Source organism: Pinus tabuliformis, chromosome 6 (assembly GCF_031772625.1).
Source record: "Pinus tabuliformis cultivar Carrire ecotype Pingquan chromosome 6, CPIR1, whole genome shotgun sequence".
Classification (NCBI taxonomy): Eukaryota; Viridiplantae; Streptophyta; class Pinopsida; order Pinales; family Pinaceae; genus Pinus; species Pinus tabuliformis.
Genome location: NC_142292.1, coordinates 1,636,660,432 through 1,636,682,354, shown reverse-complemented (window position 1 = coordinate 1,636,682,354; position 21,923 = coordinate 1,636,660,432). Strand labels below are relative to the sequence as shown.

Sequence of the window (21,923 nt, the reverse complement as noted above, 5' to 3'; positions counted from 1 at the left end):
TTACTACTAAGGGAAAAAGAGGTGGTCACCCTTGGTCGGTGATGGTCGTTGGGGTTCCATGCCCGCTATATAGGAGCAGCTGAGAGGTGAGAACAGGACAAGACATATCGTAGAAGGAAAAAAGTTCCAATCTTCTTCTCATCTTGTACTATCCTCCTTGCGAGTCGCTTTCATTCCACGCGAACTTTTTATACACGACAGACTCAGTCCGCATTAGACCATCAATTCAATTCGTGTTTCAGGTCCCTCTGTTGATTTTGGGAGGTAAGATTCTCTGATCCCATTCTCATATTTCATATAAGTTTTATTAGTGGGACACTTGTTTTCAGGAGCTTTTCCATTTTATTTTCAGTGGGTCGTATCTGAATCTGGGATCCGGTGGACCCATTTACAATCCTATTTTTTACTATGCATTATCCTCTGTGTTTCTGAACGCTATTTTGCCAATTGGGGTAGGTAGAGAAGACGGCTAATACGTCTATAAGGAATGCGAGTGCAAGTTGTGGGGGCATCAAACTGTTTTGGGTGTCTGTGAGTGTGCAGATTTGGGTAAATGTGGAAGACTAAAGCGTTGTTGCAGTATAGCTTTTTGGGCTTCCTGCATTGATAATCTAGCGACCCAGTTTTTATTTTGTCTGGAATCTATAGTTCAATTTGATTTCTTGGTCACCTGGATCATTGATATGGAAGAAGCCAATGGTAAGCAAGCATTCTGGTTCTTGCTTTTTTATTTAGCTGAAAGATAATTTATTCCGACATAATTTTTCGTTTCTGGTTTTCGAGCTTGTTTATGTGATGGGCATGTGTGCACACACCCATCAGTGCCTTAGTAGACGAGATATACGTACAAACCCAAACACATATAATATGCAAATACCCATTCTTTAAACTGAAAACAGTGTGTTTCAATACAAGAAATGAGGAAATAGGAGGACCTTGTTATGACAATTTATCATATGTTTTCTGATGCAGTTGTAGAATCCAAGGATGGGACCATTTCTGCAGCATCGGCATATACAGGTCATCATGAGGTCAGATTTTGCTAGGTTATGCTTGATAACAATATTTTATGCTACTTTTCAATGGATTTGTTCTATTTGGGATCATGAAGATCGGTGCAGAAATCTGCATATAATTTGCCGAGTGATGTTCTTTTACGAATTTTTAGACAAACTTTTGTTTTTCAAAGATGAATTCTGCGATTTGAAATCTAATCCACAATAGAAAAAGTTTCAAGTGGACAAATTTTTTAGCAGCTCTTCAAATGAGTCTCGTATCTGCTTCCTGAATTTCCTATTTTTCGTTGTTGTTGCTTAGCTGTTCAAGACAGAGATATGAAATTCTTGACCAAGGCTGTTGAAGAAGCACACAATGCAGTTAATTGTGGCCATGGTGGGCCTTTTGGTGCGATCGTGGTTCGTAATGATGAGGTTATTGCGAGTTGTCACAACATGGTTCTCAAGAACATGGGTCCCACTGCACATGCAGAGGTTTCGGAAAAATATTGGGGCAGCGTCTCCTCTTCTAGGACATCCCCGCAGTCTCAGTCTTCATGAAGAGGGAACAGAAATACCACGGGAAGTTAAGTCCCTCATTTATGGCTTGAGAGACTCCAGTATTGAACTCATCTGAATACGAAAGAATTCTCATTCGCCATTTTTTAATTTTTCAGATGGGAAAAAAACCTATATTTGATCATAAAATTACTCCATGGTTATAACACTAGATGCCAACAAAATATTGTTGTACATTGCCCAATGGGTTTCTGTTGGACCAACAGGCCTGGGGCCCTTACCAATTTCCATTCAGTGCTCAACTGATCTCAGTTCTTCCTGGACGACGACCCATGTTTAGTCAGCAGCTGCTAAAAGGTCCCTAATAATAATGTGCCACAGTTTTTGGTAGAAATCAATAGGGAAACCAACAGGCCTGGGGCCCTTACCAATTTCCATTGAGTACACAACTGATCTCAGTTCTTCCTGGACGAGGACCCATGTTTACCCATGTTTAGTCTGCTATCGGGATTTGAGATATCAAAAGGCTCTGTTAGCAAGTTTTGGTGCTAAGATTTTGCTGCTGTCTTAATACACAGAGCTGATCTGAGTTCTTCTTTCCAGCCTTATTCTATATGTCCTGTTTGCTTCTCTTCTCCCTTCGGTAGTTGTGTGAAAGAAAGCAGTTGTCACGGACCAGAGCTTTCCCCCTTCATGGTTCATTCATCAGACAGCACCAGTGGGCTATGATATCCTCATGGCTGTGCCTTTATGGTCCTCAGACCTTTCTATTCTTTTTCCTCATGGCTAAGATCTTGTTTTTAGATATATGGGTCCATTTTTATAGGAGATTGCTTTTGCACTCCCCTTTGGAGCAATTGTATGTATGTGGAAGGAAAAGCAATTATGATATCGCTATTGATTTGCCAAACCATTGTTATGTACTTTTTCAGGTCTGAAGATGTGTAACTTGTGGTTTAGCTTGGTACATTCTCTTGTATACCAGTTTACTTTGAATTAGTAAATATCATAAGCCCAGTAGCGATTTAAGTGTATGTCTGCATGGCAAACTGCATTGGGCTTGAACTTTTCTAAAAAATTAAGTTGTATTTAAAGGAATATGGTGTCCAAAAAAAATAGAACTCCAAACATCAAATCTCTTTGCTCCTTCTAGGCTTGAACCAACATCTCTTTAAGAGAAATTCAACAATTCTAATTTAATAATCCTATCGGCCTCTCTTTGTACCTTTTGGGACAATTGCTAGTTATGAATATATAATACAAAATTTAGTTTTAAATATTTACCAATATATAATACAAAATTTAGAATTTAGTTTTAAATATTGATCGATATATAATACAAAATTTAGTTTTAAGTGTTAATGTAAAAATAATATACTTAAAAAAATTATTTAATTTCAAATATCAGCTTGTAAGTTATAAATTTGGGGAACTTTTTCCAAAGTTATAAATTTGCGGAACTTTTTCCAAGTCATAAATAATGGATAATATATTGCTATGTTATTCCTATTTTATTTATGGGTTTTAGACCATATAAAATATTGTTATAAGGTTTATGTAAATTTTAGTTTTATGTGTATTGCATTTATGTAAAAATTTGGTATGAGGTGTGTCATATATATATATTTTTTCTTTGAGTGTGATAAAAGATGAGTAGTGACATGATGTATAACGTGGAAAATGTTCTATCCGTGATAAATTAAAATTGGGAAAAACAAAAAATGTGATGTGATTTATTTTGGTTTATGTAAAATGTTTTGAAAGACAGATATGTAAGGATATATACTTAGAGAGTTATGATGTATGTATATATATTGTGACATATATATTTTGTTTTGTGTTATAATATTTTATGGGGGAAAATATTTTAAATGTAAAATGTTTTAAGAAATAAAATTTTCAGAAAATATAACGATAAGAAAATTGTTTTAGAAAGAAAAGAAGAAAATTTCTCTTTTTTATGACAAAGGAAAATTTGCATCGCATAAAAAGGAAAATTTTGGTGACGTAATCTATTGCATGAAGATAAACTTATGGGCAATGTGATATATCATGACGTGCATGATATGACGGCTGGGGCGGTTGGCTTTCGCACCCCCCAGCCGTGTTCGATTCCTGCGGCGGCGTTCACTGAGGCCCCCCTCGCTTCGGCGATTTGTAACGGCTATGCCGTATTCTGCTGGCTTCGGCCGTAAATTCTGCTGGCTTCGGCCATATTCTGCTGGCTTCGGCCGTAAATTCTGCTGGCTTCGGCCATATTGATTGTAAAAATCTGTGGGCTTCGGCCATATGAGGATTTCTCCCTGAAAAAAAAGAAATTTTCTTGGAAATGTGAAATCTTGCGGAGAAAGAAAAATCAAGGCAATTGTAAAGGCTCCTATCTATACCCTAATATTTTTTTAATAAGTAATTAATAACATTACCAATTTCCAATGAAGGTTATATCTTCTTTTCCTTTTATTTTTCAATATCACCCTCTTGAATTATTAGTGGGTTTGGGTAACATTATAACATCATTCTTTTTGTTGATAAATAAACGTCTCATCACATTATGCAATCTAAATGTTTAAGAGAATAGTCCTTTTACAAATTAATGGTAATGTTCTAATGTATTAATCACTTATATAGAATCTCAATGTTTCAAAATTTTGATAAATTAATAGTAATGTCCTAATTTGCTTAACAAAAAGGTATTGATCACTTTTATATATATATATATATATATATATATATATATATATATATCGCTATTATCTTGTTATTGAAAAAATATACATCATTGCCATTATATATATATATATATATTCATCGCCATTATCTTGTTATTAAAAAGGTTGTGTGTTTAATAACTCTTTCATGTCTAAATCATTAATGGTGAGAATTACCACTATAGTATTGTTACCCCTTTGGTTTACTCGAATAGATATATGTAAACATCGAAAATTGTTACACTATAGTATTGCTTTTTTTTTCAGGACGAAAAGAAGCATGATTGTATTTATATAAGGTATATAAAAAAGCATATATGTACATTCACTTGACTGAAGATGTCCCATATAGATCTGGATCAGCATAGTCATGGAGCATGTTCTAAAAAAGGCAAGGCATTGTCATGGAAATCGACAAAACCCGAGCTGTCAACCCGCAACAAGAATCCAAAGATCATAAGGAAAACATAGGAGGATAAACCTGCGGAAATAAAACAACATCATATGAAAACAACCCATACGAAGAGAAATAGAGGGCAAAAAAGAAAATCCGAGAGGATCTGAGGATCTGCAAAGGAAAGCTAGAAATCGGGAGGAGAGAAATCCTGAATAGAAAAAATTTCCCTTTCAGAAGAAACCTGCATATACCAAAGACCCGGAACTGATTGAAGACCCTTCTTTGATAAAACGTCTGCCTACTGATTTTGGGCCCTGATGATATGATGAATTGAACCGCCCTCCATTCTATCCCAGAAAAATCTGATTCTGTCTAACCATCCTACAAGGTGAGGCCTGGAAATGTTACTCTTCCTAGAGACATGATCCACCAAAACTTTTGAGTCCCCAAATATTGAGACACCCTGTAAATTTAGAAAAAGATAGAAGCTTAAAAGACTAGCGAGGGCCATCGCCTCAGCTTTACTGTTGGTGCCCCTCCCCCCATTCCAATGGATGAAAAATTGACTATTTTCATTTGCTAAAATGTGAACTCCACAGCCGCATGATCCATTCTGTTCAGCTCCATCGAAGTATGCCCTTGGCAAATAAGAATGCTCCTGGGAAGGCTCTTTACAAACCTGATCCTTTTGCTTGAGAGGTTTTTGCGGGATTGCTTCATAGAGAGTGACAATGTTGAAGAATATTTCTAAGAAAGGGGATCTTTTTCCATTGAAAATATAATTGTTGCGCCACTTCCATATGCACCAAATAGTAATAATGAAAATTTATCTCCAAGAATCCTTTTGCTCGCTAGACCATAGAAACGCTTCACTTATTGAAGCGTGAGACATATGCTGGATACCATAGCAGTGCTCCAAAGATTGCCATAGTTGCTGAGATCTGATACAATTTAGAAATAAGTGATAGTTATTTTCCTCTGCTGACCTGCACATAGGACAAAAACCAGGACCCTGCCATCCCCGCTTCTTTAAGTTCTCCCAAGAAATATTTTTGTTATAGAAAGACGGCCATGAGAAAAATATCATTTTAGAAGGGCAACCTGATTTCCAGAAAATGGGAGGGAAAGAATGATTGAGAGGAGACTGCTTTATACCCATCAAATTCTGATAAACATCTTTTACACGGATAGAATTCATTCCTTTCGAATTTCTCCAAATGAGACAGTCATACTCCGAAGAGCGAAAGATGCCACAATTTCTGAGACGAGTCCTGATGGGATCCCATTGAAGAGCGATGTCAGCCGACATCTCCAAACTTCCTGCTTCCTTCCAAAGAGGAATCGGACCCTGCCAGCTCGAGATTAAGCTGTCCCAAAAGAAAATTCCTTTCCTGTGAAGAAAAAACAATAATGATTTAGGTATATTGATCTCCTCAGCACCACTCAGAAAGCGGTCTTTCCCAATAAGGATCTTTTTGCCGGATTGAAATCGCCAAATTAAATTCTTCAGGAAAAAAATTTCAATCTTACGAAGGCTTAGCCATACTGAAGAGCCGTAAGAGGAACCGATTCTTCCTTCCCTGAACCAGAATGTTAGATCCTTCCTGCCTAAGTATTTCTTCTTAATCATGTTACTCCAAGGCCCTTCATCATAAATCCCTCTCCACAGAGTCTTGCATAAAAGGGCCTTTCCGAATGTCCGCAAGTCTAAAAGACCCCATCCTCCCATGCTCTTCGGCAAAGAGATATTGGATAGCTTTGAGAGATGATATTTCCTTTTCCCTGCTTGACCACCCTAGATAAAATTTGCAGTAAGATTATTCATTTATTGAATTATGCTCGTAGGAAGAAAGTACAAATGGGCCCAGTAAACTACAAGTTGATTTAGCACAGATTGCGCCAGAATCACTCTGCCCGCCAGAGAAAGGCATCTATACTCCCAGACTGATATCTTCTTGTAGAATTTATCTAGAATCCATTTCCAGTCAGCCTTTGAGAATCCGTTTGCTTTAATCTGAAAGCCAAGATATTTAATTCCAAGACTGATGGATTGCGCTTTTATTCCAAAAAGAGCAGATAACCACTCAACTTCTTCCTAGCTGATATCATTGTGAAAAATGACCGACTTTGCACTGTTTATCTGTAATCCTGTTGCCTTTTGGAAATTTTTAAGGATTTCATAAAAACACAACCATGTGATTCTGCATAAAATTCCAAACATTATAATATCATCCACGAACGGATTATGGGAGATTGAAATGTTCCTGCAAATTTTCAGTGGGCGGCACCTATTTTCCTTGACAGCCTTGTTGAAGTGGAGGCTGAGCGAATTCATAGCTAGAATGAATAAAAGCGGAGATAGGGGACAACCTTGGCGAAGTCCTCTGGATGCCAGGAAGAAGGAGGATGGAATCTCATTTATGATGATCGCATAGTTCACCATCTCAATGCATGCCATTATCCAATTAATCATGCTAGCTCTTAAGCCAACCTTTGCCAACAAGCACCTGATGAATCCCCAATCAAGGCAATCATATGCCTTGCGGAGATCGATCTTGAGTATGACTGCATCATTTCTTTTTGAGTGAATGGAAAAAAGAGCTTCTTGAGTAATGGCGACCGCGTCTAGGATGTTTCTTCCCTGTAAAAACCCGTGTTGTTCCTTTTTTAAGAATTTTAACAGAGTTCATTTGATTCTCTCTGCGATGATTTTCGCAATGATTTTGTAAGATATGTTACACAGAGAAATCGGACAAAATTCCATGAAGGATTCTGCATTTTCTTTTTTTGGGATGAGCGCTATATAAGTGGAGGAAATTTTTTGATTGATGCTACCTGACATCCTGGATCCTTCTACCATTCTTAACAGATCAGATTTTATGAGATCGAAAAAGTGAATGAAGAACTCTATCGTCCAACCGTTCGGCCCTGGGCTTTTATCCCTTTTAAATGATTTCATTGTTCTTAATAGCTCCTCCTCAATTACTGGCTGGAAAATTTGATCATTTGTATCTTCATCAAACATCTGAGGATACACTTCAATGCCCCACAGAATATCCTGAAATCTGCTGTCTTCAGATCTTTTGTACTGATTTTCAAAGTATCTCAGTGCCTCATTTGAAATTTCTTGTTGTGAATATAGGAAACCTCCTCTTCCATCACTTATTTTCCATATAGAATTCTTTTCACGCCTGGAACTTGCAAATTTATGGAAAATTTTTTAATTCTTGTCCCCTTCCTTTAGCCATATCGCCCTACTCTTCAACCTCCAGAAAGATTCCTCCTGTTCTAAGATTTTTATTTTCTTCTTTTGTAGTTCCTTTAAGCGACATCTTACTTTGAAAGAAAGGAACTGAGAAGCCATAGCTCCCGATGCTCTGTCTAGATCCTCTTGGATTTTCCGGAGATCATTTCTGTTAGATTGCCTTTTCTTGAATTGCCACTCTTTTACCACCTTTCGGATGTATTCCATTTTGTCTCTAAATGTCATTAAAAGCGGAAAAGGATTAGAAGCCAGCATCTCACTCCATGCTTTTTTAATGAGATCGCTAAAAGCTGGATCATCTAGGAATGATCTGTTGAATTTGAAGTAATAGCCTTTCTTGAAACCCTTTCCTTCCAGCCTAACAAAATCGGTCTATGATCTGAAATGAAAACGTTCTCAATCGCTGAGAAAGGCATACCCAGCTTATCATTTAAACTAGCATGCATAATAAGTCTATCAAGTCGCTTGGCTCTATAAGCTTTCTCGATTCTTCCATTCTCCCACGTTGGTTGTATTTGGGGAGGGAGAATGTCAACAAAATTCCTTCTCAGTAGCTCATTTTTTATTCTGTCAGCAAGGGGATCCTTTTTCTTGTTGATGCCCCAGATTTCATCCATATTTAGTGTGACATTTAGGTCTCCTGCAATCAATAAATATTCAACATCAAAAATTTCAGAAGCAAAAAGTTTCTCCCAGAAAGGCAATCTGTTCCTGTAGGGAGCATATACATTCAAAATGTTTATTGGATATTTATGTCCCCTCATTTGCGCCGAGATCAGGATCCCCGCCAGACAACTATAAGTTTTTGCTTTGATCCAGTCCGGATCCCACAGGACCGCTAAACCACCCGAAAGGTCGTTAGCTTCCAAAGCAGAAATATGCCAGGAGGGAAACATCTTCCTGAAATATGAGATTGTTACAGAAGAGGCGTGCATGGTTTCCTGGATTAGAATGATTTTGGGGTTTGCTGAGAGGAAAAGATTCTTTAACGCCAAAAATTTTTGATCTGCCCCCAGACCCCTTATGTTCATGGATAAGATAAAATTCATTTTGGAGGCTTCCCGGCCATGCTTGCTCTAAGAGGCCTTTCTTCTGTCATGTCAATGATAGGAACATCTATAAGGGATAGATTACAGACTCCTCTGCCCGCGCCTTCACCTCTCCCCCTGAAGTGCCTACTACCCCTGTTGTTTTTTCTCCTCACCGTAATGTTACTTGCGGAATTTGGACTTATTTGAGGAGACCTTTGAATTCCAGGTTTATGTATGGTGAGAGCCCTGAGCTCCAGCGATTTCTTGCTCAATAGGAAGTCCAAGTCACTGCCAATTGAGTTTGTAGGCGAGGATGTTGGGGAATTAACAGGGGTGGCAGTTATCATAATTTCTTTTCCTTTACCGGGAGGTGAATTGTTCTTAATTGGGGACGGAGATGAGGATTGTATAATATGGACTTCCTTACTGATTTTTTTAACGGGATGAGGGACCGGGGGCGGATTAGGGACCTCGTGATCAGAGGCAGGCTCCAGAGGGGGCATTGATGGGGATATAGATAGATTAGGGGCCTCATGATCAGAGGCATGCTCCAAAGGATTTGAGATTTTAGGCGACAGAGGGGAATGTTGAATAGCCTTTTGCTGGTCTTCTGACTCAGATGGAGATCGACTCTTTGAGGATGGAAACTTCTCCGGTTCCGGGCACAGAGATTTTACCCTAAAGGAATTTGCCGCAAACTGATGGAATCCATGATGCTTTCAGTTATTAATAGGACGCCGTGAGCAATTCTTTATTAGATGACCAGTGCGATGGCATGCTGAGCATCTAAAGGGAACCCCCCAGAAATCCAACCTTTGCCTAATTTTTATCTCCCTCCAGAAAATATCAATATGATCCGGAAATCCTCCTCTGTAAGCTTTATCTATCAAAATCCACGCCACTCGTTTATCTTTCTCTCCTAAGCACCATGGATCAACATAAACGCATCTTCCTATGGCGTTTCCAATTTCAGCTAAAGTTTCCTTTGACCATAACTCTAAGGGCAGGCCGGGAAGTTTGACCCAAATCAAATTGTTGGAAGGGGTATTCTTTAACGGGTTATAACCCATATACCATCTGTGCAATGCCAGAAAACTTCTTCTATACACCCACTGTTGCTTCAAAATGATTTCCAGGTCACTAGAACTAAGAAAATGAAAGCAATACCATTCCTTTAGTAATCTGGCCACAATAGGAACATATCCTATTAATGGTTTCCATTGCAACTCCAGCCAGCTTCTCATCTTTGGGTCGTCCATCTCCGGAAAATGCCACCGTCCGACCAGAGCATTTCCCTGGAGACTTTCTATGCGGTCTGTCAGGTGAACACTATCTATTTTAATAGCTGCAGGAGGGGGGACAGTTTTAACAGGTTTTTGGTTTTTCTGAGAGTATTCTTCATCCAAAGCCTTCCCTATTAGTTCCCTTTCTGTTTGACTGATTTCTCGAAAAGGCCTTGCCTTTGCTCGGTCAAAACCATCCAAGTCATCCTGTGGGTCCGAGGGACGAACCAGCATGTCATCTAGGGTGGACTGCCATTCATTTGACAGCTTGGCATTTTCGTGGACAGATTCTGCCTGGATGGCTGCTTGTATCATAGCCTCCATGGTAGATGTGTCGGATGGTAGATCCATTCTTAAAGAGGCCACCTAACTCTTATCCTGCGGGTACCATAAGAAATCCAAAAAAGATCTAAGTCGGACACTACGATCCGTGAGGACAGTTGAATTCTGAACAAAATACCCAGAGAAGGAAGGTTTAAAATTATACTCGTCTGACCGCAGTACTGACAGAGGAAGCCTCGGGAAATAGGTGGTACTTTTTCCAAAAGGGGAGATGTTTATTAGGAGGCCAGCTGTCCACCTATTTTAAGAAGGATGACTATATCATGAGTTGGGCTCTGACAGACGCGAAGGATTTTGAAAAATGACGGCTTTGCTTAATTCAGAAACTCTGATCCCGTCCCAAGGATAATTTAATGTCCAGGATATCTCTTTACTTAGCTCTTCCTGAGGGTGTCCTAGAGAGGGATTGTGAATTAAGACTCGTACCATAGACCAGAGTCCGGCTACTAGGTGAGAAAACTGGCCCGGAAAAACCAGAAGGATTGGAAAAGAGACGATCAGAAAGCTAGGAAGCTCCAAAGCAGTTCAGAAATTCACCAGAACAAAAACCTTTACGAAGCTTCTTCAGGACATACTATGCAACAACAGAAAACCTCACAGACACACCACCAGTGACCTAACTTAAAGCGAAAATCTGAGCATGGCTTGGTAATGACAAAGTAGTTTTGAATCTTGAAAACTGATATCCATGACCAGCTTAAAACTAGATTCCCTGAAATGTAAGCACTACAAGTATTCCACAAGAACCTTAAAGTAATTTGTAACTTTTAGACCATATCAGCATAACTTCTAGACCAGGCCATCCTTTCTCATTGTATCAAAACTAAATTTTAACATCATGCTGGTATTCATATTCAAAGATTTAACAACTTTGAAGATGCATGTAGACTTCCTTTTAAACAAAAACCTTATGACAAGAAACAGCATAACGTTAAGACAGGAGAAACTAACCTGGAGCCGCAGGAAAAACCAAGGGCAGAGTGCAAGGAACGGCACGTCCAAAGAAAGAAACGAGGCCAATAGCTCAGGGTTGTTAGATATCAAAAGCCAAAATGGCACACCTCTGCAACAGGAAACACAGGTATGAGGGGCAACACGACTAGAGAGAAAGAGGACGAGTCCGGGAATACAGGGTTACAAAGGAATTCTGCGAAAAAGATACGGACGTTTTTCGCAGAAAAAACTTCCCTTGAGAAAGAGGCAACCTCAAAGAAAGCCAGCCGGATGAATATGAAGCGGGACTAAGCGAACATCATGCAAAGCTCTGTTCCGACAGGTGTCTTGGATATGAAGAGTGGGAGACGAGTGAGGATTGACATGGAAAAACTAGTGCAGAAAGACGTGGCATGGGAGCAGGAAAGACGATATACAATGCACCTATGCAGAGCTTATAGACTGCATACCACCTTCGCGTTCTCTGGTTGGACGACTTTACCAGCACACCACCACTCAGCTGTCGCGCTCCAAACTCATTTCCATCACATTGTTATCTCATTTAACACTATAGTATTGTTACCCCTTTGGTTTACTCGAATAGATATATGTAAACATCAAAAATTGTTATCCCCTTTGGTTTACTCGAATAGATATATGTTATATGTAAACATCGTAATTCGATGTACATCAATATTTGTTACCTCTTAATAAGAACCCTACCATATGTATAAAATCTTTGACATATATACACCACATGAGTATCAGTTTGATAGCTCTTCAAACATCTTAGATACAATGGTTGACATTTCCTAAACCTTTTAAATGGTTTAACTCCTTTGTGTTGTGATCAATGTGGTATTTTAATTTGATAAAATTGAATATTGTTATATGCAAAAAGGTAAGAATTGATTCTTCGATATATCTCTCGGGTGTTCGATGATACACGTGGCCATCACCAAACAACTCCACGTTAATGTACGTTGACCCACCCAATCGACGATTAGCATCAGTTCTTGTTTGATCAACGATGTAAAAACGTCCTAGGGTTTGATGTACCTTAATGACTACCTTACCGCTCTTTTGCACATTCATTTTGTTGAGGGTTTTTTTGCCGAACAAGCCACTCTGCGGTGAGGTTTACACAGTTGATTTTTTTTTTCCCTCGACGTTTTCTATAGATGTTACACTATATTGACCTTTCATCTGTCAAACGAGCCATGTTTTCACTCTTATCGAGGAAGGTAAATAAGTTCATAGTCTCATTTCATAATAGTTGTATTGTTTCTCTGTCAAGCATTAATTTGTTTAGATTTATATTCACAGTTCTGTTTTGTATAAATATATTTTCATAATGTTATTTTCGCCACTTGCAAATCTTTTTGAGGTTTTCCGAAAGGAGTTAAGGGATTTGGAGGAATACCATCCATGTCTCACTTCTCTGGATTTTTGATGTGATACATTGTGTAATCATTTGACTTTCTCTGGGAAAGATCATAAAGGGTTTCGTAACTCCATTTGGCTCTATTGGATTTTCCAGGTAACAGTTTAACCTATGTTCTTTCTAATAGCATGAAAACTCTATAAAAAAATATTTTTCTGAATGTTAATTCTTAGCAGCGAAACCGCCAATTCAAAATTTGTCTAAAGTATTTTACTTTACAGAGTTTTATTTTTAATCATGGCTTTTGAATAATTCTATATGGCTATGGGGAAAACCTTCGTGCTCTAGAGGCGGGAGAGCGGCGCTGCGGGGAAGACAAACTAGGGTTTGCGACAGGGTTCAGAGCTGGTCACCATGGAGGGACGAGGAGGGGGGAGTTTCACTCCCTCCTACAATCATGCAATTTCGAGCCGCTTCAAGAAACCATTGGAGGCAGAAACTAGGAGTATCAACAGAGAAAAACAGAAAAATATCAGATCACAGGAACACGCGGAGAATACGGAGAAAGTCAGAGGAGAGAAAAGTACAAGAGGAGGTAGGCAGAGAACTGAGCACAAGAATATTGTTATATACCTAGGGGGGATAATATGGGGTACCAAGGGAGGTACCCAAGGTAATAATGTAATAATGGGATGGGCCATAGTAATAAATAAGGTGGTTAACCCATGTCATGTAAGGGACCACAAGTAGTTAATAATAATGTAATGGGCCCATGGTATTAGTTTGATGGTATGAGGGAACCATGGTAATGATACATGGTATTGTATGTATGAGGCCTATATAAAGGCTAGAGACTCCACATGGAGGAAATGAAGAGAAGTATTATTGTATGAATAGGCATATGGCTTGTGGAGTGTTCTCCTTCCTTAAGGAGTGAATGTATGATGTTGCCCTACCGTAAGGGTTTTGATAATAAAGAAGCATTTCTATCTATTTCTATCTTGTTCTTTCTTGCGTTATGTTCTATTTTCATATATTTTTGGATAAGATCTACAACAATTGGTATCAGAGCACTTTCTTGGGCAAACCGTGGAGAAATTTTTTTTTAGTTTTTGCAGGGATTTTTGGGTGGCGAATTTGCAGATCAGATCTGTACGTTTTGGTGCAAGATCTGCATAATCTAATTGCAGATCTGTATTCCTTGTGAAAAAATAGCCGATTTCAAAAAAAAAAATCGGTTGAATCGGAGTCCGGATGAAGGAGATATTGCTGATCTAAAAATCAGTGGGGTTGCAGAGAATTTTTAGGGACAGCGAATTTGCGGCGCAGATCTGGACGTCCTGGTGCAAGATCTGTAAGATCTAATTGTAGATCTGGAATCTTGGTGAAAAAACACCTAATTTCAAAAAAAAAAATCAGTCGAATCGGAGTCCGGATGAGGGAGATATCGCTGAATTAAAATCAGCTCTTTTTGCAGAAATTTTGGGTGACGGCGGGAGAGTAGCAGCGCAGATCTGAAATTCCAGTATCTGGATCAGGATTTCTATTACATGGGTAGATGCAGAATGATTGTTCCATTTCTAAAAACAGGTCATAATAAGGATTCTGAGCAATATTGACGAAACTGTGACAATTACAAATTTTCGACAAGTAAGTGAATTTTTCTCATGGAGAAAGTATATTTTACAGGGAAAGATAATGGTCCTACTATTGAAGAATTCATACAAAGAACAAAGTCCAATTTTGGGATATGTTGGAAAAGTACAACACGGCTTAATTTGACAGATGAGGCTGACAGATGGTGGAGATCACTTGGCATCAAACAGTTTGGCGCCTTGTCGGATAAAGAATTTGAAAAATTCCTTTTAGACCGATGGTCTCATACTCGAAAACAAGATAAGAAGACACATAAAGGGTTATTTCCTACTGGTATATCCTTATTACAGGTTCATGGATTGATTAAAAAGGAAAAGATCATGGTTTCTATAAATCCTAGTTGCAAACATAATTTTATCAATGTTAATTTGGCAAAAAGATTGCAAGTTCCAGGACAACACATTGAAACCGCACAGATTGATAATGAGGATGTTCAAGTTTATAAAGATTTGAAGATTTCTATGGACATGTATGTATTGCATGGTGATTTTTATGCTTCAGAGATAGATATTATGGATGTTGTTTTGGGATATCCTTGGATTGAATCTGTGGGTACTATCAATATTAATGTGCAGAAGAAATTCTTGAAGCTCTAGTATAAAAAGAAGAAAATTACATTACAGGATATTTCCATCAATAAACAAGTAGAGTCCACAGAGGTTGACGCAGAAGATGTTCCAGGGTCTGACATATTAGATGATGAGCCAGTGATGATAGACAATCAAACACAAACAGAGGCTGAAGCAGAAAAGGTTACAAGTGTTGATACATCAGAGGAGGGCTCAGTGGTTGAAGTCATATTGGAAAAGAAGACACCACAACGGGCACCACAGCAGGGTGAATTAAAGAAAAAGACACCGTGGGTTAAAACTTCAACATATCATCACCCACATCACCCCGCAAGACAACAACCAACAAGATGGCAACCAATTAGCCACAAGGACAACAACCCCCGTATGACGGATAGCGAGGAGCGACGATCCACCTACTACACACAGAAGAGCTGCCACGGTCAACTTCCATCTCAAGCGAGCGAGGCACCAGCGAGAACGAGGGTTCACCTTTCTCTTGGATGGCTAGATGCACGTTCATGGTACCAGTGGACTACTCTTTTGAGTAGATCTTATTATTTATGTTCTTCCCATGTTTCGAGAACGAAACATGCTTAGGGGGGTGGAATGTTATATACCTGGGGGGGATAATATGGGGTACCAAGGGAGGTACCCAAGGTAATAATGTAATAATGGGATGGGCCATAGTAATAAATAAGGTGGTTAACCCATGTCATGTAAGGGACCACAAGTAGTTAATAATAATGTAATGGGCCCATGGTATTAGTTTGATGGTATGAGGGAACCATGGTAATGATACATGGTATTGTATGTATGAGGCCTATATAAAGGCTAGAGATTCCACGTGGAGGAAATGAAGAGAAGTATTATTGTATGAACAGGCATATGGCTTGTGGAGTGTTCTCCTTCCTTAAGGAGTGAATGTATGGTGTTGCCCTACCGTAAGGGTTTTGATAATAAAGAAGCATTTCTATCTATTTCTATCTTGTTCTTTCTTGGGTTATGTTCTATTTTCATATATTTTTGGATAAGATCTACAACAATTGGTATCAGAGCACCTTCTTGGGCAAACCGTGGGCAAACAAGGGAGGTACCCAAGGTAATAATGTAATAATGGGATGGGCCATAGTAATAAATAAGGTGGTTAACCCATGTCATGTAAGGGACCACAAGTAGTTAATAATAATGTAATGGGCCCATGGGCACAGCGGAAGTGTGGTGGGCCCATAACCCACAGGTCCCAAGATCGAAACTTGGCTCTGATACCACTTGTTGTAGATTTGATCCAAAAATATAGGAGAACAGAAATAACCCAAGAATAATAAGATTGAAATAGATAGAAATGATTCTCTTTATTGATATCAAACCCTTAAGGTATGGCAACACCATACATTCACTCCTTAAGGAAGGAGAACACTCCACATGCCATATGCCTGTTCATACAATAATCTTTCTCTTCATATCTCTCCATGTGGAGTCTCTAGCCTCTATATAGGCCTCATACATACAATACCATGTATCATTACCATGGTTCCCTCATACCATCAACTAATACCATGGGCCCATTACATTATTATTAACTACTTGTGGTCCCTTACATGACATGGGTTAACCACCTTATTTAATACTATGGCCCATACCATTATTACATTATTACCTTGGGTACCTCCCTTGGTACCCCATATTATCCCCCCTAGGTATATAACAAATATGACAGGCCTCTGTAAACCTAAGTCTACCATTACACCCTGGATTGTTTTAAGTGACCCAGCACTGCAGGTGCACAGGGATCACATGATGACTTATGTCGTAATATGCAAATTTATGGGGATATGGCCAATAGAGAAGGCTTTGCATGCTTGGATAAAGAACAAATGGAAACCTAAGGGGGGAATAAATCTTCACCTTGGGTCCAAGGGTTTCTTCACAGTAGTGTTCACAAACCTAGAAGACAAAGACAGAGTGTTCGAAGGAGGACCATATTTTTATGCTGCAGCAGGCCTATACATGCGACCATGGGTGATGAATTTTGTCCCGGAGCGCGAGACATTCACATCAGTACCGGTATGGATAAGACTCTACTCCCTACCTTTAGATTATTGGCTGCCAGAATCCTTAAAGGCCATAGGCAATAAACTAGGTCATTTTTTAAAAATATCAGAAGCGACTCTGCGAGGAAAATATACCTCCTTTGCCCGCATATGCGTAGAAATGGACCTATCTAGAGCACTTCCAGATGAAATCATTCTAGAAGTATATGATGAAGAATGGGTGCAGGCGGTGGACTATGAACATGTCCCATTCAGATGTCGCAAATGTCATGAACACGGGCACCTCTTCAGAGACTGCCCATTAAACAAAATGGAGAGTAATATCAAAACCAACACAGGCAAAGATACCGAAGGCTTTACCAAGGTGGGAGGCAAAGGGAAAGGAGGGAAAAAGAACCAGAAGAAAATCTACGAGGAGAAGCAACCAGGTCATAACAGATTCAAGATATTAGAAGAAGAAGATGGGAACAATGGGATGAACCAGGTATTGGAGGATAGTCCAACAGAGAAGGAAAAAGATGATAGAATGGAGGATGTTCCTGTAAACAACAAACTAAAGGAGGATCAGCCAAGCACTATGGAACTCGACAGGGACCATGAGATGACCCCAAGCGAGGTTGGAACGGAGGACCACGACCTACAGGAAATTCTTGAAAGGGAGAATCTTGATCTAGAAAAGTTCCTGGAGCAGGGAACCACTAAAGGGGTTGAGTCTCTACCTCAAGAGGAGTTCGATAGAGTACAACAGCTCTTCCTTTGGAGATCTCAAGCAAAGGGTTCTGGAATCAAAAGAAACCATGATAGCCAGGAAAACAGAGGAGTAAAAATGATGGAGGCTACATCAGGACACGCTCCCAAGAACCCAGGAAGGAAAAGAGGAAGAAAAAGACAGAATGAGCTACTGATAGAGTGTGGGAAACTCATGATCAACTCAGGTAAGATGAAATATCTCACTAGTTACTCATTTACAAATCTTTCTTAATGAAGCTTACAACCTGGAATATTAGGGGTCTAGGAAGTAAAAGGAAACAAAGAAATCTTAGCAACAAAATAAAAGAAGAAAAACCAGATATGGTGTTTATCCAGGAAACAAAATGTTCAATAGATAAAATAAGAGAGATACATAGCAAATGGCTCATCAAGTATGAATATCTAGAAGTTAAAGCAGACAACACAGCAGGAGGGATTCTCACACTTTGGAACCCCCAGAAACTTGGAATCCTAGATGCTAAAGCATCCAAGAATTACCTATCGATGGTGATACAACCTTTAGGTGATAAGGAAGTCTATTTGATCACAAATGTCTATGGTCCTCAAAAACTTGAAGACAAACTCAGGCTTCTTATCTCACTGGAGGAGTTAAGAGAAAGATACCATGTTATGCCCTGGATTCTGGGAGGATATTTTAATATGATTAGATCTCTTACAGAAAAATAAAAATAAATAAATAAATAAATAAAAGGTGGGACCAAAATACTAGGCAGAGACTCCATAGCCTTTCAAAATTTTCTAAACGACATGAGGCTAGTAGATATGGAGACCAGAAATGGTACCTTCACCTGGAATAATAAGTGGGGAGGGGCTTCTCAAGTTGCCTCTAAACTAGACAGATTCATAATCTCTAAGGACCTCATTCTCACAGGCCTCGACTTGTCTGCGTTAATCCTCCCTTTTGGAGGCTCGAATCACTGGCCTATCCAACTTGAAGCTTCTGCTATAGGCACTCCGAGAAATAGACCATTCAGGTTTGAAAACATTTGGCTCACCCACCCTGACTTCATCAGCAATATAAGTAAATGGTGGGCAAAAGATATGCCCGTTCAGGGAACTAACATGTTCCTTCTGCATCAGAGACTAAAACACATCAAACTCAGGCTCAAAGATTGGAACAGAAATGAGTTTGGCAATATCTTCAAAGCCAAAAAAGAAGTTGAAAAGAAACTTCAAGGAATTAACCAAGTCCTCATCTCAAATGGCTTTACCAAGGAAAGGAAAGTACAAGCTGACTCTCTGCAACAGGAATGGGATGAAAAATGCAAGCAAGAGGAGATCTTCTGGAGACAGAAATCGAGAGTGCAATGGATAAAAGAAGGAGAAAGAAATACAAAGTTTTTTCACAAGTCAACCATGGACCACAGGTCTCATAACAGGATTTCAATTCTCATAGATACTCATGGAAAACAGCTCAACTCCCACAAAGAAATAGAATCTGCTCTAGTACAACATTTCCAAAGCATAGCTAAGGAACCTCCCATAGACAGATCTCAATTTATCAAGAACTTCACAAAGCACATTCCCAAGCTTGTAACTAGAGAAGACAATCACAATCTTAATAGGCCAGTGACTAAAGAGGAGGTTAGCGAAGTTATCAAAGAGATACAAAATGGGAAAGCTCCAGGCCCGGATGGGTTCAATGTAGACTTCTTCAAATCATGCTGGGAAATAGTCAAACAAGATATCCTTGATATGGTGGAGAACTCGAGGAAAAACAAAACTATTTTAAGGGCGCTTAATGCCTCTTTCATAGCTTTGATTCCAAAGCAGGAAAGAGCCATGACACCGGATAGATTCAGGCCCATAGCTTTATGCAATTTGGTGTACAAAATTATATCCAAAGTAATTGCAAACAGGCTCAAACCCCTTCTTCCAACTCTTGTGTCTGAGGATCAAACTGGATATGTGGAAGGAAGACAGATTCTAAATAATATCATTCCAGCTCATGAGGTGGTACACTCTCTCAAGAGCAACAAGCAAGCAAGTATGATCATGCAACTTAACCTAGCGAAAGCATATGATAAGCTTAGCTAGTCATACATCAAGGAAGTACTAAAAGCTTATGGCTTTGACCATAACTGGATAAGATGGGTAATGGCCCTTGTCACCACAGAGAGTTTTTCAATCCTGCTTAATCGCTCACCTTCCAGTATCTTTAGGCCTTCGAGAGGCCTAAGACAAGCAGATCTGCTCTCGCCCTTCCTCTTTATCCTCATGATCGAAGGTTTAGGCAATACGATCAAATCAGCCAAAGAAGAAGGAAAAATCCAGGGTCTCAAACTCACTCGGAATGGAGATGCCTTGACTCATCAACAATTTTTGGATGACACTATGCTGCAAGCTACACCCACGGTTAAGGAAGCTAAAGCTTTCAAGCAAACCCTAAACGAATTTGCTATGGATGCTGGTACCAAGGTAAGCCTTACCAAATCTAAGATTTTCTTTTTTAATACTAACATTGCTATTTAGAGGAACCTCACCAGAATTCTCGGCTTTCAAAGAGAACAGCTACCCTCCAAATATCTAGGAATACCTCTAACGGACAAACCTCTTAGCAAGGCAGTTTGGGAGCCAATCACTAATAAACTACAAGACAAAGTCCGGAATTGGACAAACAGGTCTTTAAATTTAGCAGGACGGCTAGTGCTAACAAAAGTTGTCCTTCAAATTGTTCCCATCTTCATGCTCTTAGTGATTCCTGCTCCTAAAGGAGTTGTGCAACACATCAGAAATATACAAAGGGACTTTCTATGGGGCAAAGGGGAAGAGAAAAAGAAATGGGCTTTGGTAGCATGGGATAAGATCTGTAAACCCAAGACACATGGAGGTTTGGGGCTTCATGACCCTGAAACCCTAAGTAAAGTTTTGGGGGCTAAACTATGGTGGAGATGGCTAAAGGAATCAGTAACCCCTTGGGCAAAGATTTGGAAACAGAAGTATGCAAATAATTGGAAAGAAAGGGACCTCATTTGAATGTTTGGGCTCATCAAAGGCTCCCACATTTGGAACAAAGCATGGGAGAATAGAGCTATTGTTCAGAAACACAGTTTCTGGGAGATCAGAGATGGAAACCTAGCTTGGTTCTGGGAGGACAACTGGCAACAGGAACCTAACCTGGTAAGAGAGGAACTTGCCAATCTCAAGAATGACACTGACAATAAAGGTTTACTCAGGGTAAGTGACTTCTGGGATCAGTCTAGAAACAATGGCAAATGGAGAATATGGAAGGACCTGGAATATAGTGAAGGAACCCCTTTGAAGGCCCAGGCAGAAGCTCTTGCAGTGATCTTGGAACAGAGAAATATTTTGACATCAACATCGTCAGACCAACTGAGATGGGGAAGAAACAACGAAGGCAACTACAACCTCAAAGAAGCCAAGAGAATGGCCCTAGGGCTTAACTTTACAAACCCTAATAAGGTATGGAGGGATCTATGGCAAAGCCCACACTGGATGAAAATCAAATTGTTCATGTGCTTGGCGCAACATAATAAAATTCTAATGTGGGAAAACCTTCAAAAAAGAGGTGTAGTAGGTCCATCTAGATGCCAGTTATGTGAATTACAAGAAGAGACCATGGAACACCTACTCAACCTATGCCCTTTCACCTCCACCTTGTGGAATTGGGTGGCTTCAATCTTCAAACAAACGGATAGGGACAATTTCAGCATCACTGGTACTTTGAAGAATTGGAGAAGAAACTTCTCTGAAAATGAAATAGTCAATAAAGCTTGGGCTCTGGTTCCAGGCTTTCTAATCTGGGATGTCTGGAAAGAACGCAATAATAGGATTTTCAAGAACAGCATTGGCTCATCCCAGAGCATCATAGCTCAGATCATTAGACAGCTCCAAGAGACTGTAGGCACCCTGCTAAAGAAACCCCCCGAGAACCCACCTCAAAACCAAGATGCTCAAATATTATTGCATTTGGGTCTACAGGCACCTTTCCCATAGGGCATAAGCAAGATGGTAAGTCATATAACAGCAGGTAAGGATTTCTGGCAACCTCCCCC

The 21,923-nt window shown here is 39.5% G+C and overlaps 1 protein-coding gene and 1 long non-coding RNA gene across 2 annotated transcripts; one reads left to right on the top strand and one right to left on the bottom strand.

Annotated features, from left to right (window-relative positions):
* Positions 1-247: 247 nt before the first annotated feature.
* Positions 248-1,034, top strand: LOC149265206 (uncharacterized). The gene is made up of 3 exons (XR_016250912.1): positions 248-264; positions 457-699; positions 973-1,034. It is a non-coding gene; the product is annotated as an uncharacterized LOC149265206 (long non-coding RNA).
* A 4,411-nt stretch (positions 1,035-5,445) lies between these two features.
* LOC149265205 (uncharacterized) lies at positions 5,446-6,348 on the bottom strand. The gene has a single exon (XM_089402061.1). The coding sequence runs from the start codon at positions 6,346-6,348 to the stop codon at positions 5,446-5,448; it is 903 nt and encodes a 300-aa protein (XP_089258187.1).
* Between the last annotated feature and the right edge of the window lie 15,575 nt (positions 6,349-21,923).